The sequence below is a fragment of the Dromiciops gliroides genome, chromosome 1 (assembly GCF_019393635.1).
Source record: "Dromiciops gliroides isolate mDroGli1 chromosome 1, mDroGli1.pri, whole genome shotgun sequence".
NCBI lineage: Eukaryota > Metazoa > Chordata > Mammalia > Microbiotheria > Microbiotheriidae > Dromiciops > Dromiciops gliroides.
In genome coordinates this window covers 238,482,059-238,505,796 of record NC_057861.1, presented here as the reverse complement: position 1 = coordinate 238,505,796, position 23,738 = coordinate 238,482,059, and the positions used below count along the sequence as shown (strand labels likewise).

The window sequence follows — 23,738 nt, the reverse complement described above, 5'->3', positions numbered from 1 at the left end:
CTTTTGGGCAGCTAGGTGGCACAGTGGATAAAGCACCGGCCCTGGATTCAGGAGGACCTGAGTTCAAATCTGACCTCAGACACTTGACACTTACTAGCTGTATGACCCTGGGCAAGTCACTTAACCCTTATTGCCCCTACAAAAACAATGTCTCTTTCTGGAATGCCCATTAATTGGGGAATGGCAAACAAGCTGAGGTATGATTGTAATGGAACATTATTGTGCTATAAGAAATGACAAGCAGGACGCTTTCAAGAAGGTCTGGAAAGACTCATATGAACTGATATATAGTGAAGTGAGCAGTACCAGGAAAACTTGGTGCACAGTTAACAGCAATATTGTTTGATGAAGAACTGTGAATGACTTAACTATTCTCAGCAATACAGTGATCCAGGATAATCCCAACAGACTAACGATTAAGCATACTATCCACCTCCAAAGAAAGAACTGATATTGATTGAACACAAACTGAAGCATGCTTATTTTCTTTCATTCCTTTTCTTTTAAGCTTTCTTGTACAAAATGATACTAATATGGTAATGTTTTATATAATTGCACATGTATAACCTCTATCTGATTGCTTTCTGCCTCAGGGAGAGGGGAGGGAAGGGAGAGAAGGAGGGACAGAATTTGGAACTCGAAACTTTAAACAAAAATGTTTATTATTTTTTTAAAAAAGCATCAGGAGTAAAAAAAACAACCCAAAACAAAAAACCAAAAAACGAATGTCTCTTTCTGAATCGAGTGCCTGCCAGCCAAAGAAGTTCATCATGTCAGTCTCTGATTTCTGTTTCAGTGGTCATGATAAATGACAGCAGGAATTTAATTAGAAGTGTCAATGGTATCAGACCCTGAAACCTTTCTGAAAGATGTAAGAAGATAAGTGGAACAAATGTCTTCAACAAGAGCAAGAAAGCAGAAGAGTCTTCAGTTGTATCCCATGATGAAGTCCCAGCTTTTTTTTTCCTTTTTGGGTGGGGCAATGAGAGTTAAGTGACTTCCCCAGGGTCACACAGCTAGTAAGTGTCAAGTGTCTGAGGCTGGATTTGAATTCAGGTCCTCCTGAATCCAGGGCCAGTGCTTTATCTACTGCACCACCTAGCTGCCCCTCATCTAAAAGAAAGAAGTCCCAGCTTTTTAGCTTGGCATTTAAGGCCTTTCATATTCTGACGCCAACTTACCTTCCCAGACTTTCCCCTCACTATTCCACTATAGGAAATCCCCACTCTGACAGAAGACACTATTCATGTCCCCGAATCATGTGTCTGTGCCTATAATCCAATGGATTCTCCCATTTGGAATATCATTCTTTCTCCTTATAACCTATTCTCTGTTTCCCCCTACCCCCCCTCCCAAGTAGAAAGTAAGCTCTTTGAAGGTAGGGTCTGTTTTCCTTTTGTCACTGGTATGGTGCTTGGCCTATAGAAGACACTAGAAGAATGCTTCCTGAATTGAACTGCTGAACCTTAATTCCATCTAGCTGAAACTGCACTTCTTCTAATGGCCACCCTCTGTTATAATGGGCTCTTCTTTCATTTCCACAATGCCCATTATTTCTATGAGGCCCATTTGGTACTCATCATGTACCTCGTGCTGACAGCTACTTTTCCAAGTGTCTAAGTCTTGGCTCATCAACCAATATCAACTCCTTCAGAGAAAGGACCATGACTTATACATCTTTCTACTCTTCCCCTTGTCATGATTGTCATCTTTACAAATGGAAGGCTCTCAACAGATGTTTGAGGATAAGGCATGAAGGTAAAGAAACAATTTCTTTGCTTTTCAGATCCCTAAATCCCCTGCATTGTACCATTCTATTCATTATAAGGGTGTGTGTCATTTCCAAACGCCAGAAATATTCAGAGGGTGGGAAAGAGGAAAAATTGCATGATTAATGAGGGAAGCACTCTTGTATTTGCTCAGTAGACTGGCTTCAACATGCTACAAAAGGACCTAAGAGGAAGGCAGAAGAAACAGCAGCAACACTCTGGGTGAAGGCTGGCAGGTTCCTGCTGGAACACCCTCAAGATGGGCAGGGTTCCTGCTGTTGGCCATAAGCAGTGAGAAAAGGCACTGACCTTTCACACTGGGCTCCCACGTATCCAGGTTTACAGGAACATTTCACATTTCCACCATTCACAACACAGCCAGTAGCAAAACTACAAGCAAAGAGGGAGAAAATGGTCTTATTCCAAGCCTAAGGGAATGAATTTCCCATTCTCTAGTTTACAAAGATATTCTGATGATTTACATTAAATGAAAATCAAAATCATGGCCCCTTTTGTGTAAATTACATTCTGGCATCCCTAATAGTTCTGATTATAAAAAAATATGATTCATTTCAGCTGTCACTGGGCAAAGCCTGGCTGAATGCTTTGAGACTTTCTTTACACCCACATTTGGCCTCTCAAAATACATTCCTTTCCTTGCAATAGGACAAAGTAGCTTACTCTGGGAGAGAGTGATTAGTACAAACCTTTTTTTTTCCTCCAGGAATAATAATGGAGGAATAAAACAAGTCTAGGCAGAAAAGGCACAGAGAATTCTGGCTTTAAAAACAAAATAGTTCCTCCTATTTATTCAAATTCTTCTGTGTTGAACACATTTGCCCCCACCCTGGAAAGAATCTCCTGATGGTGCCAGGCCCAAGTTGAACCATCACAAAGGAATAAACTTCCAAACTCACTTCCTGAACCAAAGTGACCACTATAAAATCATCCTGAATGGTGCCATTTTTTAGCTCTATACGGTGATTTATTTAGGAAGGACCTTTTTCTAGAAAAAAAACCAAACAAGCAAAACCAAATGTTATGAAATTGCTGTGTCTGCCCACTGAACACAAAGTTCCCATAAGCCCAGACACTGAAGTAACACAATTCATCATTTCACTGATTAAAGTACCGGCTACTTTGGGAAATCTCTCTTGGAGAAGTTGATCAATAAAGAGTTATGTCTCTAATAAGATTAAGGGGCCTTGTCAGTGTGCCTAATACTGCTGGAAAGAGTTAGGTAAAATAGTACAGGAGGCCGAGGGCAGGGATTAGTAGAGTTGCACTGAGCTTCATCTGCTTTGAAGTTAGGCTGGCTTGGCCTAATAAGGAACATTGAAACATTGAAATCTTGCTGCAATTATAAGTCACGAGTCTAGAAATTAAAGGTGAAACGTGCTGCTCAGTGCCTGATAGACAGGTGATAACTTATATTGCAGAATGAGGCACAAATTTTTGGACACTGCCAAAATGGGACTTAATTTTGCTAGACTATACATATGTAGGGCAACTAGGTGGCACACTGGCTAGAGTCCCAGGGCTGGAGTCAGGAAGACTCATCTTCAAATCTAGCCTCAGACACTTACTAGCTGTGTGACCCTGGGCAAGTCACTTACACCTGTTTGCTTCAGTTTCCTCATCTGTAAGATGAGCTGGAAAAGGAAATGATAAGCCACTCTAGTATCCTTGCCAAGAAAATCCCAGATGGGGTCATGAAGAGTCAGACATGACTGAAATGACTGAACATGCATATTTGGTGCCAGACCTAAGTTGGATCACCACAAAGAACAAACTTCCAAACCTACCTCCTGAGCCAAACTGTCCACTCATTTGTAATGAGGGTTTTCTTTTTCTTTCAATCTTTCTTTTTTTATTGTTCAAGGAGGTATGTGTATAGGACAATGAGAGGGAGAGATAAATGCTTGTCAAAATAAATAAATATTTGAAAAAATATCTTGCTGCATACCACTCTTCAACTTCTGTTCACATGCCTTTGCCAGTGAAGTAACTTAATTGTGCAAACTTAGGGAGTTTGCATCGAATGCATTAATTGAAAAGAAGAACACAAATTTCAATTACAGATCCACTTGGGACACATTACTGGTAGCAATCTAAAGTTTAGTTACCTTTTCTAGTACAAGAGATAATTGTAAATAGTCTGTGCTGTTTTTGTTGAGTTGATGCATTTTACTGATTATTAAATTATTTTCTGTCTCAACCAATTTGTTTTTTTCATTCCCCTGCCTGAACTTTTCTGGATGCTTCACTGACCATGTAATAACAAAAAAGATGAGCAAGAGCTAAACAGAAAGAGAACTTGTGTCCCCCCCCCCCCCCCCCGGCTCTAGATTGTACAATACCTGTTTGTATGAGGGCATGGGCAGACCTGACAGGAACCCTGTAGGGCGTCTCCATAGTAACCCTCTTTACATCGCTCACAGTTTGCACCAGCAGTGTTATGTTGACAGTTCTGGAAAAGAGAACAAACAGGACAATTAAAGGCAGCCTGTTGTGTTTATCTCATGTGACACTGCTGTTATCATTAAAAGTATCTTCACCCAGTCCACAGTGGGATGAGGGTCTGGGCTCAGCCCTTCTGCTGGAAGCAGACTATGTGACCTTAAGCAGGTCACTGAACCTCTTTAGGGCTCATTTTTCTGATCTGTAAAATAGAGGGATTGGACTAGATTGTCAGATACCCGCCAACTCTGGATCTATGAACCAGTGATTACTCAAATAACTATAAGGAATTCATTCTAGTCTATAACAGCGATTCCTAAGCTGGGGTCTGTGATCTTGTGTATGTGTGTACACATCTATAAACACAACATAAATATATATGTATATATGTGTATGCATACACATACACATGTATAGGTGTATGCACAAGAGTATATACATACGAATGTATATGTGTACACATGTAGATGCATGTACAAGGTCATACATATTCACATGTATGCCCATGTAGACCACACATGAATGTATATGTGTACACAAACACATGTAGACACATGTATATGGGTATGCACAAGAGTATATACATACATGTATCTACACATGTATGCATGTGTAGATATACACATGAATGTATATGTGTATATACAAACATATACATATTGTTCTATATATGCTGGCTTTCTATCTACCTATCTAACGCTATACTTCAGTATAATTGGTTTCCTTTGTAATTCCAAATATTTATTTTATTCATTTAAAAAATGTTATTCTGAAAAGCTATCCATAGGTTTCACCAGACTTCCAAAGGGGTCCATAACTCCAAAAAAGGAAACAAATCCTTTCCTTTAAGGTTATTTCAGTTACCTCCAGTTATTATTAATCCCCAAACAGTTTTCACTATCAGAAAGTCAGTGAGACTCATCTTCCTGAGTTCAAATCTGACCTCAGACATTTAGTAGCTCTGTGACCCATAACACTTAACCCTGTTTGCCTCAGTTTCCTGATCTGTAAAATGAGCTGGAGGAGGAAATGGCAAACTACTCCATTATATCTTTGCCAAGAAAACCCCAAATAAATGTCACAGAACTGGACATGACTGAAATGATTCAATAACTAGTAATTTTTGTTTTTCATTAGAAGCCTCTGTCTTAATCATATTTGTGACTACAGGAACATTATATGTGTGAGTATATGTATTTATGTGTTTGTGTATATACCTATTGGTAAATTTTTTGTGTGACACATTTTTATGCAAAAGCTTTGTATGGTTGGTTATTATGTGATCTTTTTTTGTGCAAGTCAATTTTAGTTTTTCTACTGAATCTGATAAAGACTGAAAGATTTTAAGCATACCTTTTGAAATTTATATGTTAATACATGGAACTTGTTACAACAAGTGGGAAATTGAATGGAATGTTATTTGAAAAAACAACAATCCTCTTACATTCAGATTTTCCAAAGAAGCACAAAATTAGTGTCACAGTAATCTTCAGAATAGCAACTTAATACTCAAATATTAGGTATATATTCAATTATTTTACTTGGAAAATTGCCTTATAAAATGTGAGGCAGTGTGGTACAATGGAAAGAACACTGAATTTGGAGTGAGAGAATCTGGGTTTGAATTTGAGTCTCACAGTTTCCTTTTTGTATAATATTGGACACTATACTTTTCTGGTCTTCAATTTTCTTATCTGAAAAATGGGAAGGCTGAGCCAGATGATCTCCAACTCTGCAATGTATCATCCTATGATCCCATGTTTCTTTAAGAGTAATTAAAATGCATAGATGGTTTCATCACTTTTGTGGCACAGAAACCCACCAAGAACTTCAGAGTCTGTGTATTGGTGCAAGGTTTGACACCCTTAAGCTAACTATTTCAACATTTTATAACTCAACTTAATTCTTGCATTTCCTTTTAAAGTCATTCCCTCAGACATGCTGGATATTTCCTACAGGAAAAACTTAAAATGTGCATAAATAGCTTGGAAAATTCCACTTGGCAGATAATATTATTACATAGAAATGCATATATCTTAATTAATTATTTTATACATAATTAGTATTAAATAACTTCTTATTTAACAACCTATAATAGTCTCAACAGTATTGCCTAAAGAGACAATACTTGAGTAGGAATCTTTTCTAAATACAGATATGAATTTTTGAGTAACATCTGAAACTAGACTGGGCAAAATAGCAAAAGACAACTATCTGGCAAGATCATGGCTCTAATGGGGTATGAATAAAGTTTCCTCTTCAATCTTGAACTTTGCTAATTTGGTAACTTACATGAGTTAAACACAGTTTATTAATTGGCCATAAAAGATCAGAAATTTGCTGCATTGAGCAGAATATTGATAAGCATATTTTTTGATTATCCAAATGAAAATTAATTTAAAATCAAAGTTTTATGACAGCATTATATGAAATGGGATTGGTCTTAAGAATTGGCAGTGGGGGCGCAGCTAGGTTGCACAGTGGATAGAGCACTGGCCCTGGATTCAGGAGGACCTCAGTTCAAGTCTGGCCCCAGACACTTGACACTTACTAGCTGTGTGACCCTGGGCAAGTCACTCAACCCTCATTCCTCTCCCCCCCCAATAATTGGCAGTGGACAACATGTGATCTTAGGATCTTTGAAAAACAAGTCCCCTACTGGGTATTCATTTCTTTGAGTATTCCTCTATCCTCTTTCAAAATGCAAATACCTCATTAAGAATTATCAGAATTAGAGCTGGAAGAGATCTTAGAGATTCTTCTTCTTTTTTTTTTTTAATATGGGAAAACCGAGGGTCAGATGGGTTGAGTGACTTACCCAATGTCACACAATTTGAACCTAGCTTCTTCCATATTGGATGCAGGGTCTTTCCCATATTCTAAGCCATCTCATTTGAAAAGTACATGACCAGGTACAGAATCACAATTTTTACTCATAGCAGTTATTTAATGAATGTTTCTGGAATCAAATGTAGGAGACAACTGAGAAAGAAATGAAGAAAAAAGAAAGAGGAGAAAAGAGAAGAAAGTGATAGTGAAGGAGGAAGGGGAAGAGAGAAATAGACAAGAAAGGAAGCAGGGAAGGAAAGGAAGTTAGAATGAAAAAGAGGAAGAGAAGTACAGAGACAAAGAGAAGGAAGAAAGAGGCAAAAAGTTGGGAAAAAGGTAGTGAACATCTTTTGTCATACTGGAACAGGGCCTCAGAATAAAATAACACTGGCTATTATTTCCCTTTGAAAGGAAAAAAGTTATTTCTGCACTCAGCAGTAGCTAGTCTGCAGTTGGGGACTCAAAGTTCCTTTTTTTTTTTTTTTTTTTGAAATAATTTCTTTCCCAAGCAGTTTTTAGACATGTGTGAAGTGCCTTCGAGTTTAGAACAGAACAAAGGAACTTGGAAGGTGTCAGCTCATTTACATAGCAATCACCCTGAAAGTTCATCTAATATTCAGAAATTGCTTGAGATTGCTTTCTCTTTCTTCTTTGACAGTTTGGGCTGCCTCAATCCACACTGACAGAAGGTTCACTTGAAAATAATATCAATCCTGGATGAAAGCAGGCCCGGGGGCAGCCCTTGGTTTATAGTCTTGCAAAGTCTACATTAACTCTCTGCTTAAAAAGGTCATTGAGGTCATGAAAGGCATAGGTATGTACAATGATATATATTGTCTCCTTTTATAAAGGCTCTGTTTTCCTTGTAAGGGAAAATGTCTGTGTTATAAGAAACAGTGACGATGATGATTATAGAGAAGCATAGGAAGATTATGAACTGATGCAGAGTAAATAGAAAAAGGAAAAAAAACATAAATGACGACTACAACAATGTAAGGGACAGCTAGGTGACCCAGTGGATAGAACACCAGGCCTGGAGTTAGGAAGACTCCTATTCCTGAGTTCAAATCTGGCCTCAGACACTTACTAGCTGTGTGACCCTGGGCAGTTACTTAATTTTTTTGCCTCAATTTCCTTTTCTGTAAAATGAGCTGGTGAAGGAACTGGCAAACTACTCTAATATCTTTGCCAATAAAACCCCAATTGAGGTCACACAGCTGAAAGGATTGAACAAAACAATAATATAAATAGAAAGGACAACAAGAACAAGACAATTAAAACTGAATATTTTGAATTGATAATAACCAAGCTTGGCCCTAAAGAAGAAATATGAGAAGTCACCCCTCCTTCCTCCTCTCATCAACTTTTTGCAGAAATGTATGACCATGGGTGTTGAACCCCACATTTAGTGTCAGACTTTTTAGATGTGTTATTTTTAGTGTCTTTTTTTTTTAGTTTTATAGTTTTAGTTTTAGTTTTGTTGAACAATCCCCTCCCCCCCGCCCCATTCATCATTGGTTAAAAGGAATTGTTCTTTGGGAAAGGGAAGGAAGAGACACATTGGGAAATGTTAAGTCATAGAAAAACAAAAGATACTAATAAAAAGTCTTAAATAAAAAGGAAACATTAATTTTCATCTTCCTCCTTGACTAAAACAAACACATATGATTGACTTGCTACACTACACACCCTTTTGCTAATTTAAAGGAATATAAGGAAAACTCTCCTTGGTATTTTCTGTGCTTTTCAGTGGATGATATAACAGAAGGAATATTGTAGTAATAAGACAATTTTTTCCAATATTAATAGTATTTTATTTTTTCCAATTACATGTAAAGATAGTTTTCACCATTCATTTTTGTAAGAATTGGAGCTCCAATTTTTTCTCCCTCCCACCCCTTCTCTCCTCTCCCCCCTCCACAAGATAGCAACCAATCTGATATAGATTATGTATGTACAATCATGTTAAACATATTTTCACATTATAAAACAGATAACTTTAAATGAAACTAAATAATTATCAGATGTAAAGTGTAGTCTAGGGGGGAAAAGCACTGTATTTAGAGTCTGAAGACCTGATCAGCATGGGATCTTTGGCAAGTCACCTCACCAAACCACGGTATTTTCCTCTATGAAATGGGGAAACAATGCTTGCACTACCAATCTCAGAGTTTTGTGAGAAAAGTTCTTTGTAAATTTCAAACATTGTAGAAATGCAACCTATTATTAATAATTGTGTTGGTGCTCCTAACAGGGGCAAAATTCTATTTTCCAATGAATCTCAGACTTTTTAATTTCTAATTCTCAAGAACTACAAGATATCATTCTACCAGTCTCTTCACAGTAATTTCCTGTCCTAGCCTGTTCCATCTTGCAAAGGAAATACTCCCCAGGACATGCTGAATTGGTGCAAGATACTCAAATTCAGGAACTCAAAATAGGTGAATCAAAGTCTATGTGCATTACACCACACAAAAGAGGTTAGTGCTAAAGTAATGCCTTTCACAAGGAGGAGAAATTAACTGGGGCTTGCATTCTGGAAGCTGTTTATCCTGTCCTTGTTGCTGATGTACTGATGTTCAGGAAAGACTCATATGTCTGTCAGCCCACCAGAAAATGCAGGGAAGGGAAAGAAAGCAACGGAATGAAAAAGTGGCTGCCATCAGGTTCAGAAGAGAAGGTTTCCTCTGGGATTTCCAGATAATGACAGGCTAAGTCACTTAGCAAGGATGGCTATTTGGACCCTTCTGCCACCTGACCCTTAGAGTAGAGTGGTAAGGAGGATCCTGGGAATATCACACTATTTTTCTACCTGGGCCCTGTCCCTCCCCCCATCAAAACAAAACAAAATGCCAATTACAAGTCATAGACAATGTTAATTTGTGGTTTTCTAAGTGAAAGTGCAGCCAGCAGGGATCCTTTTTGCATTTGAGTTTGATACCACTGATCTAGACCAACTCCCTCATTTTGTAATGTGAGTGAGATTTTTCGCACCCCTTAGTTATAAGAGATTTAATTATGATAATAATCAGTATATCAACTAAGATTGTGATTTACTATATCTAGATATTTTATACTATTTTATTAGTTGATTAAGTGAATAATAGAGCTAATCTCAATGTTGGATGGTTAGCCAGTGTTGGATAACTAGCCAATGTTGGATGGTTAACAAATGTTGGATGATTAGAAAGGCTGTATGAGCATCAAGTCTTGTTAGAAAGTATCCCAAACCATCATCTGTTGCTTCTATACATCATCCTCTCCACGTTAGCATTTGGTGTTTAATAATTCTAGTTGGTAGATGGTGATTCTGATTAGCAATCCTAAGTAGCTTTTAGCTCACATCTATTACATCACAGTTTACAGATCATGGTATTCCCCACTACTGGCAAAGCTAGTTGCTAGAAAGCAAATTTTGGCTGATCAACCAATGATTGAAAATTTGAAGAGAAGTTTGTCTAGAATTTGTGAGCCCTGTGAGGATATAAAACCCTGGTGAGACCCAAGCTCGGGGTCTCTCAGGACCTACCCCTGCTTGAGACCAGCTTTATTGTGAGACCAACCCTCTCTCAATAAACCTATTTTCTTCAGCTTGGAGACTTTGTTGTGTCTTTCCTCATCGGACTTAGACATTTTTACAATAGCAAATAAGTAAAATGGTGGCCAAAGGAGGTTAAGTGACATCCAAGGTCACAGAGGTAGTAAACAGCAGATGCTGGGGCAGCTCTATTCCTTTAGCACCATTCTAATAGTGGAAGTTTCTGATTATTTGCAGAGCAAGTAGAAAATGAGGAACAAATGAGTCCAATGGCTTATTGTTCTTGATAAATATAGTTCTTTAAAATTTAAGGACAGGGGCAGCTAGATGGCACAGTGGATAGAGCACCGGCCCTGGATTCAGGAGTACCTGAGTTCAAATCTGACCTCAGACACTTAACACTTACTAGCTGTGTAACCCTGGGCAAGTCACTTAACCCCAATTGCCCCTCAAAAAAAAAAACCAAAAAAACCAAAAAAACAAAATTTAAGGACAGTAAGAGGCAATTAGGCATAGTAGACATCGGGCAGACCTTGGAATCTATAAGGACTGGGTTCAGATTTTCTCTCTGCCATATGCTGACTGTGTGACCCTTGGCAAGTCTTATTGAGTTGCCAGGGCCAATAAAAAGTTAAGTTATTGAAGAGTCGCCACATCAGTAGAAGGATTTAGGAGAAACCTTAAACTCAGATTAAAAAAAAAAAAGAAAAAAAGAAGTGTGGTGGGGGAGGGGGAGAGGAGGGAAGAACTGACTGTAAAAGTTAGAGCCAGTAACAACAATACCTACATTTCATAGTTCATAAAATTTCAAGCTAGAATGGTCGTTGGGGATTAGCTAATTTAACCCCTCATTTTACAGATGAGAAAAGTGAGGCCAGGGGCAGCACCATGAATAGAGTGCCTTGCCTGGAGTCAAATCTGGCCTCAGTCGCTTACCAGTTGTGTGACCTTGGACAAGTCACTTAATTCTGTTTGCCTCAGGTTCCTCATCTGTAAAATGAACTAGAGAAGGAAATGGCAAACCACTCCAGTATCTTTGCCAAGAAAACCCCAATTGGGGTCATGGAGAGTCAGATGCGGCTGAAATGACTGAACAACAACAAGGAAGTTAAGTGATTTGCTCAAGATCACACAGGTAATAAGAAACAGAGGCAGGATTTGAGCCCAGGTTTGAATGCAGCATGTTTTCTGCCATTTTAATGCCTTGCTGTCTCTGTGTGGTACTTTGTTCTCTCTGTATTAGGAGTGAGAGACTATCTATTAAATTGTATAAAATGATTTACTTACAATACAGGTTCCTGAACCATCCTGGCACCGATTTGAATGTCCATTACAATTGCAGGGAACACACCGTCCTGTATAGAAACCCTTGTTGTCCCAATAATATCCAGGGCTGCAACCCTATTTTTCAAACGAAAAAGAGAAAATAGTTTATATAAAATCACCATTTTCCTATAATTACTCAAGGCAAGTAAGACTTCAGCCTTGAAAAGCAGAGGTTTTTTACAATTTACTTTTCTGTACATTTTTTGAAAATTCCACTAGGAATTCCACTCCATGTTTTCATTTCATGTGATTTCCTACTCCTCTGAATGTCTCCTTTGCTGGCATATCTTATGAAAAGTTAGTTGGTTAAATGAAAATACAACCTTTGGTGAACTGAAGGGGTAGGAAGAAGTGAGTTCTACAGCAATAATATTAAAAATGGATGAAAAGTTACTGGGAAGCTGAATTTGGACTTTACAACTTTTAACAATTGTCTTGACAGACAATTGGGCAGGTCATATGTTAAGACTAAAGAGTGGAGACCTAGCACGTCAAGTAACCTGAAGGGCTGTAAAGTTTCCAACCTAAAGAAGAAAAGGGATCTGGGGATGGAAGGAGGTAGGGACTGGCTTACAGGAAAAGCAGTAAGTACTTCATGGAAAAAGAGGAGAGAAAAAGAGCTAACTCTTCTCTTAGGAATTCTCCAGCTAAAGATTTCTGATGGAAATTCTCATCTGAATTTGGACACTTCCAAATTTAAAATATATGTGATAGATGTGCACAATATATGTTTATATTGACACAGATATCTATATGTATGTGTATATGTGTGTCTGTACATGCACATAATAACTTGTTTCTATTCCAAGCCTGAGTATTGGCTTCTCCTAGCAAATTTCATCTCTTGTATCAGTGACATGTCCCATAAATTGACCTTATTTTCTTTTGGTCCTTATTGGGACAAGGTAGGAAAGACTAATGGTACCACTGGACTTTTTATTAGAAATGTCTCAGTCAATGATGAACAGACAGATTTCAGAAAAACCTGGAAAGATGCTGAATAAAATGAGCAGAACCAGGAGAACATTGTACACAGTAACAGCAACATTGTGTGATGATCAACTGTGACAGACTTAGCTCTTCTCAGCAGTGCACTGATCCAAGACAATTCCAAAGAACTCATGATTGAAAATGTTCTCCACATCCAGAAAAAAAAGAATTGTGGATTCTTTAATTCAGATTGAACCATACTGTTTCTACTTTTGTTTTTGCTTTTTTTGTTTTGAGGTTTTTTCCTTTTGTTCTGATTCTTCTTTCACAACACGACTAAAGCAAAAATATGTTTAATGTAATTGTACATATATAACCTATATCAGATTGCTTTTTGTCCTGGAGAGGGGAGAGAGAAGGGAAGGAGAAAGAAAAATGTGGAACTAAAAATCTTATTAAAACAAATGTTGAAAACTATATTTACCTGTAACTGGAAAATAATAAAATACTTTTATGATTAAAAAAAGAAATGTCTCAGTCACACTGAACTCTCTGTGTGTGTGTGTGTGTGTGTGTGTGTGTAACAATGATTTTGGTCTTGAAGAAGTTGGCTCCAAATTCAAACAAAAAGAAAATTCAAAGTGTTTGGGTTACTTTTCCTGTTTTTTACTTATTTTTTAATCCAGGGACAGCTAGAGGGAAGAACTGACCTCAAGTCTCTTTGTGGAAATATTATAGCTATAGATAAAGTTATGGCTCATCCAAGGGAGCTACCATATGTATGAAGTCCTTACCAAGGGCTTATCTCCACTGGTCTAGGGGTGAAGGATTTATGACTCTGCTTGACAGTGAGAAGCTGGCTTTAGGTGAGGTTTGGTTTTAATAAATTAATTGTGCTGTTTAGGGTAAAATTATGCTAGCTCGGATGACTTTATATAAGAGATGTCTGTACCTGTCTTATGGTGATCCTATTGATGTACCTGTCTTATTATTCTATTAGACCACAAACTTCCTGAGGGCATAACTCTGTCTGAGGTATATAAGCCTCTTTGGATACAACACAGTAAGCATTTGCACATAGTAAGTACTCAATAAATGACTTTTTTCTTTTTTTGTGGGGCAATGAGAGTTAAGTGACTTGCCCAGGGTCACACAGCTAGTAAGTATCAAGTGTCTGAGGTCAGATTTGAACTCAGGTCTTCCTGAATCCAGGGCCAGTGCTTTATCTACTAAATCACCTAGCTGCCCCCTCAATACGTGGCTTAAAAAAAATTGAATCAAGTACTGGTCGAATAACAGGAAAGTACAAATAAGATCATCAAAAGTGGAAGTCGGATAATTCACCTTCTCTGATGATCAGCTGTTTTAGAGGAGAGTGAAAAGTTTGGAGGGAATTGAAGACAAGCAGGAGCCCTGCCAATAGTGAGGTGCGGAGGGCCAAGAACATTAAGTGTTCACTTCCCCTTTTGACTCTGTTTTTGTAGAAGCTGTCTCTAAGTATGGAAATGGGAAGATCATCAACTTTAACTGGTATCTATCTGACTGCAGCAGAATCTGGGGTGCTAAAAAAATTGGGTGGATTCACTCACTGCCATCAGTTTACACTATTTAGCTGGGAAAATGATAGTAAACTCAGAAATACAACTCATTGGTATTCACTGAATGATCTGCATGAATTATGGAACAAGTAATTTTGACCAAATCTTTTGTTCCTATTGGATTCAGATATGCTTCTTCTTCTTCTTCTTTTTTTTTTTTTTTGAGTGAGGCAATTGGGGCTAAATGACTTGCCCAGGGTCACACAGCTAGTAAGTGTTAAGTGTCCGAGGCCAGATTTGAACTCAGGTACTCTTGATTCCAGGGCCAGTGCTCTATCCACTGTGCCACCTAGCTGCCCCTTAGATATACTTCTAAAGAACCAGCCTGAGTGTACTCCTTACTTGTGTTTTGTCTGGCCTTTTGATTTAATATTATTTTGAGATAACTGTACTCAGGTGATTTCTATTTTCTTAACAGGGCTGACTTTGCTTTTTGACTATGGGATTTTTTTATACTGATGAAAATATGGAAGCTTTTTAATGGTGATCTGACTAAAAAGTCAAAATCTAGTCATACATGCCTTTAGAAGAATGGTGAAGACAATAATAATATTTTGCCATCTACCACAAAAATACTGTGCAGTTTGTCTATTTCTTGAATTGGTCAGTGTTCAGCATTGACCTTCCATTCATTTGGCAAATCTTAGGTCGCTACCTAGATCCTTCATTGATGACCACGTGGTTTTATACTATATGCATGTCTTTGATGCGTATGTTTATATGTATTATCTTAGTGTGCATATATATATATATATATATTTTGTGTGTGTATGTGTGTGTGTGTGTGTGTATGTGTATATGTATATGTATAGTCTTCTCCGTAACTGGACCTTTGATTTGATCAGTGGGAGGAATTCTTTTTGAAAATGCAGGTCACCACCTTAGAGAGTTGTCTGGAGGCAACAAGAGCTTCAATGACTTTGCCAGGGTGACAGAGACAGTTGTTTGTCCTTCATTCTTGAAAATGACCATGACAAATATAATGACTTGCAATGAATTGGATTTAAGTGAGGAAGGACTGTGCAAAGTCACCAGCTTCACTCTCACCTCCAAAGTCATCTGGGTCCAGAGGCAAGATACACAGCAGGACAACTGGAGATGGCTCTGGATGTTTAAAGCAATTGGGGTAGGGGCAGCTAGGTGGCACAGTGGATAAAGCCTTGGATTCAGGAGAACCTGAGTTCAAATCCTGCCTCAGACACTTGACACTTACTAGCTGTATGACCCTGGGCAAGTCACTTAACCCCCATTACTCTGCTCCCTCAAATATATATATATATATATATATATATATATATATATAATATAAAGCAATTGGGGTTAAGTGATTTGTCCATTGTCGCACACATGGCCAAGTGTGTGAGACTGGATTTGAACTCACATCCTCCTGATTCCAGGGCTAGCGCTCTATCTACTGTGCCACCTACCTTCCTGACAAAGATGGTAGGTATCAGAGGTAGGACCCAAACCCAAGTCATCCAGACTCTGATCAGGATCAGCCTTCTATCTATTGTACCATTCTTCATTTCACATTAAATGCATGAGTATAAAATAGTGGGAAATGTTAATATGAAAACATGACTTTCTTTTATTGAAATCTAAGCAACGCAAACATTTTCAGCTACTTGAAGCTATAGTCAAAGTAGATAAAACACCTGGAAGTTCTGATGAAACTAGTGGAACAAACCATTTCCATTGCCTAAAGCAGTGTATGTGACTTGTGCTAGCCAATTATCACCTATTAGGAGAATTTACATTGAGGTTACCACCTATTATAAATCATACTCTGATAACTAGATCATGTCTTCCAACACAAAGTCCCCCAAAGCTATTAGTAACCAAGTTTGGACAATGGGAAACATTTTAAAAAGTGGATTAGGTTATAAGTACAGGCTTGTCTGAGGGAGAATTTAAGTATGAGAAGAATGCTACATATCTGAAAATATATCCATAGGGATACAGAACATTTAATAGGCTACTTAGCCTGAATCTTTACTTGCAAAAGATTCAAAGTAGCTAAGCTGATAAAGATAACAACTTTCTGCAATGGGCCTGTATTGATAAGTAGCATTTGTCTCCATATATAATTATATATTGGCAAAATAATCATACTTAAAAAGAACAAATAATGTAGCTAAATGAATAATTCTGGGTAGGTTTAAGAAAGAAGCTGAAATTAATCAGAATTTTAAATACTTTTTGTTGAGGGTTGAAGGAGAGAATAGTCCCTGTTCTATATAGATGTGCAAACACAAAGACATACATGTAAATACACATACACAAATATGCAAATTTGCTTTTGATTTTAAAAGATAATATTTTCAACAAGGTATATATTTTTCTTTGTGTAAAATATAGGGTGGTCCAAGAGCCTTAGCACAGTTACATTCTTAAGCTTAAAACAGTGCTGACTCTGTGTGTGTGTGTGTGTGTGTGTGTGTGTGTAATATACAGAGTATAGCTATAATATAGACTGGTATATAGACAGATACATAGATTGATATGACTTGAATAAATAAAATGAATTTTATATAAAATTATGTGACTTGCTTGAGAAGTGAGAAAGTAATAATAGTATTTCTAAAATTAGAAAATGTATGTCTCAGTGCATTATTATATATACATACATATTAAATGTACATATGTGTATAAGAATATATGTATATATTCATTCAGAAACAAATCACAAATATAGTTTATGCAGATTATATCAACAAAGCTCTTAGTTTCTGTGTAGACTTAAATGTGTCTCAAGATGTTCTTTCAATAAATGAGTATTAAAAATACATTAATTTTTGTCTTAACACTAACTTTTCTAACAAACTGATGTAAATGATTTTTGGTCTTAGGTTACATAATCGAGGATTAAATTATAACATGTTACCACTGGCTTTGCATTCCCATTCTTAATAGCTATTGGGCATATATTTCCCTCTTTGTGGATATAAGATGTCCAGAAGGTTGATGGGAGATGACATATATATATATATATAAAAGCAGAAAAACTGGATATGTCTGAAGTTAGAAATTCTTAAGACCTGACAAATGATAACATGTTTGTTCTGCGTTGAACATATTTTATCTGATCACTTCTGACTGTCCTCCTTGCCTTTGTACTTTAATACCCCTGAAAAACAAATTTTCTTCCAGTCAAAATTTCCAACCACACACTTGACTAAATTCTTGAAACCTGGTGGTCTGGGTTACCCTCTGCAGAGCACCAATTTAATACTGTCTTTAAGACTCTGGTCTGATGGAGCACCTCAGAATTTCAAAGTGGACAGATGTTTATGGACTTTGTGTCTCAAGGAAACAATTTGCTAGGTACACAGTGTCAATAACTGAAGAAGATAAACAGCCTTCTTTTACAACTCCCCTATCCCAATTTCTTCATCCCCATTTATTTTAAAAAATAGTACAAAAGAAGGGATTTGATTGTTTCACAGCTCCCCACCCCAACCAACAAAAAAGAGGACATTACCTGATTTAGTTTAAAGTCCACCTTATTTGATCGCTGATGGGCTTGGCCAAGAAAATCCACATTACTTGGGCGCTGATGGCTTTGACCATGGAATTGAGGAAAGGCCACTCTTTGCTGCGTATTGTAACCCAAACAATGGCCCAGTGTTGCCCCAAAGATTAAGAGCCATCCTGTGGTTGGGGCTGGCCACCTGCCTGGTGCCCCCATTCTGTTCCCAGGAGAGCCTGGCAGTATATACACTGAGTGTGTCTTTTTCCTCTTATACCTGCTCTGAGATCTGACTCAGGTAAGGAAGGCTGCCTGCAGGCTGGGCTACAGCATGCCCCACCTTTAAACTTCCTACATGAGTCAGATTGTGCAAGAGAGCACATAACAGGACCCAAGGTACATGCACCGCTCTGTAATTCCTGTGAGGTGTGGCCAACATCACCTTCTACCCACCTCACCCAAGTCAGACAGCACTAGACGATGAGAGCAGCCATAAATCACAGGCTGAGTAATGCTGCAGGAATATACCCGGAATATAAAGGAGGTAGGGCAAGGATTCCACAGCCTCCTTTGGGCTATATATTTTTATTATGGTGGAAAAGTGACTTGGGGAATGAAAAAATAAGTGGGGAGGGAGAAGAGAGGCTATCTTTACACTTTATAAATAATGCAGGGGAGGACCTCCATCCCCCCCTTAGGGAGAAGAAAGTCGAGGGAAAAAAAGGTCTATGGATCGGATCTTGCATTCTGAAAAACTTAGGGCAGAGGATCAATCTGAGTTTACTGGCTGTAGGTTTCAAAAAATAAAATGAGAGGATTTGAAGGTATACCCTCTTCTCCCCCTGCAGAAGAAATTCTATTAAAATACAAACAGTCATCTGAGGTCATGAATTTATGACACACTTGGGTTTTTATTTATAATCTTTTTTTAAAGAGCCTTGTACTTTTTATTTTTATTAATCTCTTTAAGGACTTAATGAGAAGTAGTAAATTTTTTACCTTCGTGGTTACTCTCAAGCACTTGTAGACAAATCAATTAAAATTGAATGAGGGCCTATTATGGGATGGAAAATCTAGGGCTAGGTGGCACAGTGGATAAAGCACTGGTCCTGGATTCAGGAGGACCTGAGTTCAAATTCCGACTCAGATACTTGACACTTACTAGCTGTGTGACCTTGGGCGAGTCACTTAACCCTCATTGCCCCACCCAAAATAAATAAATAAATAAACAAACAAACAAATAAACAAATGAATGAATGAATGAATGAATAAGTAAAGAATTCAGAGGCCTATTCCTAGTTCAAGTATTAGTTCCCCTCAGCAGATTCTATTTCTTGGTGATATGAATGAACTTTAACTTTCTTTTGGCCCTAGTTAGGACAAAGCATGACAGTACCAAGTGTGCCATTGGATTTTTAAAGGGTATTGGACCCCTCACATGCTGGGTTGATATCTGAGATAAAAAAGCAGGTCCCTTTCCACAGTATGGTGTAGTTCCCACTTTTCCTAGAACCCTCCCTTCAGCGACCATAGTTGCCCTTTGCATTTGGAGATGTCTATGGTGGTTTGTGGTTTGCTTTTGTTAGGCTTCTTTAGCTCCCCTTACCTGTAATCAAGGTAAGGTAAAAGCTGCAGATGAAGATGCCTATACATGCTAGATACGCTGTATAGAAAAACATGAGAAAATGGCAACAAACATCAGCTCTAACCTTCCACAACTGAAATGTATTGAATATGATACCGCATACTGACAAAAGAGAAATTTCCTACCTGGCATGAATCACCAGTATAGTCAGGGGGGCAGGAACATATCTCTACATTGTATGCAATGCTTCCACTTCCTGTACTGGTGACTTCTTCCAGCCCCACCTCACTGAGGGTTAACCGCTGAGTCTCAGTAAAATAGAGGCCTCTGATGTGTAAGCCATCCAGTCTAGACAGGACCATCATCAGCTCTTCTCTAGATACCTGGTTATTGCTGCTGACATGCCTGAAGTTTCCCTAAACATGAAAACAAAAAGTAAACATTATCCCTGAGATAAACCAACTCCAACTCAGTTCTAAGAAGGCAGGTATCCATAATAACTAGAAAGAAAACTGTACTGAAATGGGTAAAAGGTGAACTAACAAAAACCATGTGATGATATTTGCATTCAGAAATTATTTGTCCTTTACCTTGTTATTCCCAGAGAGGGAGAAACTTGGAGGAAGGGATGGAAACAGCTGGAAGCAAAGTGAAAACACCTCATGTTCGTGCTATACCTGATACTTTCCAAAGTGCTTTACTCATAAAACTGTGTGCAGTAGGTAGTCAAGTATTATTATTTTCATTTTATAAATGAGGAAGCTGAAGCACAGAAAGTTTAAGTGATTTGCTTGTGGCCACAGAGGTATTTAAATGTTCAAACTGGGAACTGAATCTGGGCTCCTGGCTCTCATGGTCTCGCCACTATAACATGTTGTCCAAAGGATTGAAATTTAAGAATATCTGGAAGGAACAAGTTATATCAATTGACATGATACATTTATACATAATAAAGATAGTAGGAAGAAAATTGTTATTTCAAAGTAAAATGATAATATCTGTTTGTAAATATTTGTATTTAAAGTGCACTTACACAGATAGAAGAAATAATAGTAAATTATAAAAAATGATTTTTAATTATGAAAGAATTCTTGTGTCATCTGATATAATTGACATGGCTGGCCCTTCCAAGAATTAGTAGAATAAGTAAAAGAACAAAAAAAAGTTTTCTATTAGAATACTCTTTGTTTTGTTTTGTTTTGCAGGGTAATGAGGGTTAAGTGACTTGCCCAGAGTCATACAGCTAGTAAAGTGTCAAGTGTCTGAGGCCAGATTTGAAATCAGGTCCTCCTGAATCCAGGGTGGGTGCTTTATTCACTGTGCCACCTAGCTTCCCACATTAGCATACTCTTAATTTTAAATACCTGCTTACTGAGAACATCAAAAAATATTACAAACAGTAAATTGCCCAAGGAGATAAGTGCTATTCTTGTTAGTTTACAGATGGAGACAAAGGAAAACTGACTTTATCATAAAATTCAGATCATAATTTAAACATTAATTCTTCAGAAGTACACAGTACTTATAGAATGTGAAACTTCATTTTATTGTTGGTGTTAAGCACCAAGAAGGAGGCTATGATAAGGTTATTGGCAGAGTTAAGGCCCAAAGGGTAAAACACTCTGAGCCAGTGTTCTCCCAATTCTGATCCTAGCATCTAACGAAGGCTTCTGGTAGACCTTGCCTTCTTCCCTTCCAAATAGCCATTCTTTTGCTCTTTTTCTCTGCCCCCTCACTGCCATGGATTTTCAGCATAGGAGATGTGGATCAATAATAGAAGGTGGGTAAAAGGGAAGAGTAACAAGGACAAATTAAGAAATGACAGAGCTGAGCAAGGCCACAGCACATTTTTTAAAACTTTAAGTGGTGTAATAACAGAACCTATAATTTAAGCAAGGATATGCAAATTATATAGAAATGAACACATTTTAATACTTAATTGTTCTCCTTAATTATTTCATGCAACTGAGATACAGTGCTTGGAATAAAATTTTGATGGAGATCCTTGGTCTGGACAGCAGTTCTCAAAGTGTGGTACACGAACCCTCAAGAGTCCTTGAGACGCATTCGGGGAGTCTGAAAAGTCAAAACTATTTCCATAATACATAAAAACTACTAAGACATTTTGACTTCTAAAATGGTAGGTATCAATAGATATAATTCACATAAATAAAATCTCTTTGGGGTCTTCAACAATTTTAAGACCAAAGTTTGGGAACTGCCAATCTAGACAAGAATTTAAAAAATATATATGGGAAACAGAAGACAGAATTCAGAAAGGGAGAAGTAGAATGGTAAGAAATAGAAGGAACCTTAGACATCATCATTCATCTGCCCCATTTTACAGATAATGAAACTGAGATCTATAAAGGATAAGTGACTTTCCAGTGGCTGCCTTGGTAGTAAATTCCAGAGCCAAGACCAGAACCTGGGTCTTCTCATTCTTAATCCCTGTGCTTTTATCACTGTGTTAGGTGAATACAGAAAAAGGTACCTTCCCAAGTGATTGGATCATAGTGTCTCCAAAAGAATGTGGAAAAGAGCTTAAAGGTCAGAAGAAGGGAGGAGATGATGAGAGAGCATCAGAGGGCAGGGAGGGTTGGCCCATCAGGAATGTTACAGAAGCACTAGTTTTTGAGTCAGAAGGATCATGGGATCATAGATTTAGGGCTGGAGAGGATGGTAGAGGACATCACATCCAATGCCCTCATTTTTTTTGCAGGGCAATGGGGCTTAAGTGACTTGCCCAGGATCACACAGCTAGTAGTAAGTCCAATGCCCTCATTTTACAGCTGAAGAAAACAGTCTGAGAAAAAGTAAGTAACTTGACCAAGGTCACAAGTGGAATTTCACACTCGGGGGATCGGGGGATCTTCCAGACTCCAAGTCCATCACTTTACCTAGCTGGATAAGGTATGATAGTAGTACCCTTTACCTAGGACAGCTGAGTGATGCAATACACAGGTTACTGGGCCTGGAATCAGGAAGACCCTAGTTCAAAGCCAATTAAAGGCTACATGACCCTGGGCAAGTTGCTTAAGTTCTGTTTGCCTCAGTTTCTTTATATTTTAATATTTGTTCTTTTAAATTCAGTGGGATAAGACATGCTAAAAATGATGTGACATTTAATAATAGCTAATGATAATTATTATCAAATAGTTAATAATAATAATAGCTAACATTTATAGAGTGCCTACCATGTTCCAGGCACCGTGCCAAGCACTTTACAATTATTATCTCAACCAATCCTCACAACAACCCTGAGAAGGAGGTTTAATCATTATCTCCATTTAACAAGTGAAAAATCTGAGCCAAACAGAAGTTAATTGACTTGCCCAGGGTCACACAACTAGTGAGTATCTGGAACTGAGGTCATCTGACTCCAGGGCACTCTCTCCACTGTACCACCAGCTGCTCCATACCCAAGATGCAAAACCATAAGCCATTTTCACTCATATTTCTGCTTACCTCAACCAGCTGAACTCGCCCATAATACCGTCGGTCCGGCAGGGGGTTGTTTGGGTCCATGTAGACAATAGTCATTTGCTGTCCCTATTTAAAGATAAACAAATGCTTTAATGTTTGAATGGAACACCATGAGAGTCATAATTGCTCAAAGCATAATATTAAAACAAATGTACATTAGAGGACTATGAATAAATATTATTATATCAATAAACCAACAAGAATGTATTAAGCACCTACTACGTGTTAGGTGTGAGAGACACAAAAAGAAAGATGAAATGGTCCTTTCCCACAAAGAGCTTACATTCTGTCAGGAGAGATAATGTTTATCTTTAGAAGAATACACATTAAAATTTTTGTTTTCATAAATACAATGTAATGAAGAGGGGCACCAGCAGTTGAGGGAAACAAGAATGGCTTCATGTACAAGGTAGTGCTTGAGCTGAGTCTTTTTTTTTAATCATAAAAGTATTTTATTATTTTCTAGTTACATGTAGAGATAGTTTTCGACATTTGTTTTTATAAGATTTCTAGTTCCAAATTTTTCTCCCTCCCTCCCCTCTCTTCCCACTCCCCAAGACAGCAAGCAATCTGATATAGGTTGTATATGTACAATCACATTAAACATATTTCTGCATTAGACATGCTGTACAAGAAGAATCAGAGCAAAAGGGAAAAACCTCAAAAAACAAAAACCAAAAAAGTAGAAATAGTATGGTTCAATCTGCATCTAGATTCCACATCTAGATTCTTTTTTCTGGATTTGGAG

General features: G+C 37.8%; 1 protein-coding gene across 3 annotated transcripts in view; it reads right to left on the bottom strand.

Moving 5' to 3' along the window:
• LAMA3 (laminin subunit alpha 3) overlaps positions 1-23,738 on the bottom strand; it is a 341,587-nt gene that overhangs the window by 61,060 nt on the left and 256,789 nt on the right. For all 3 annotated transcript variants that reach the window (XM_043973095.1, XM_043973110.1, XM_043973101.1), the window contains 5 exons: positions 22,973-23,056; positions 19,690-19,920; positions 11,884-11,997; positions 4,130-4,239; positions 2,079-2,159 (listed from right to left, as the gene is read on the bottom strand). In XM_043973095.1, the coding sequence (XP_043829030.1) occupies positions 2,079-2,159; positions 4,130-4,239; positions 11,884-11,997; positions 19,690-19,920; positions 22,973-23,056 (620 nt within the window). The remainder of the gene's footprint in view (positions 1-2,078; positions 2,160-4,129; positions 4,240-11,883; positions 11,998-19,689; positions 19,921-22,972; positions 23,057-23,738) is intronic.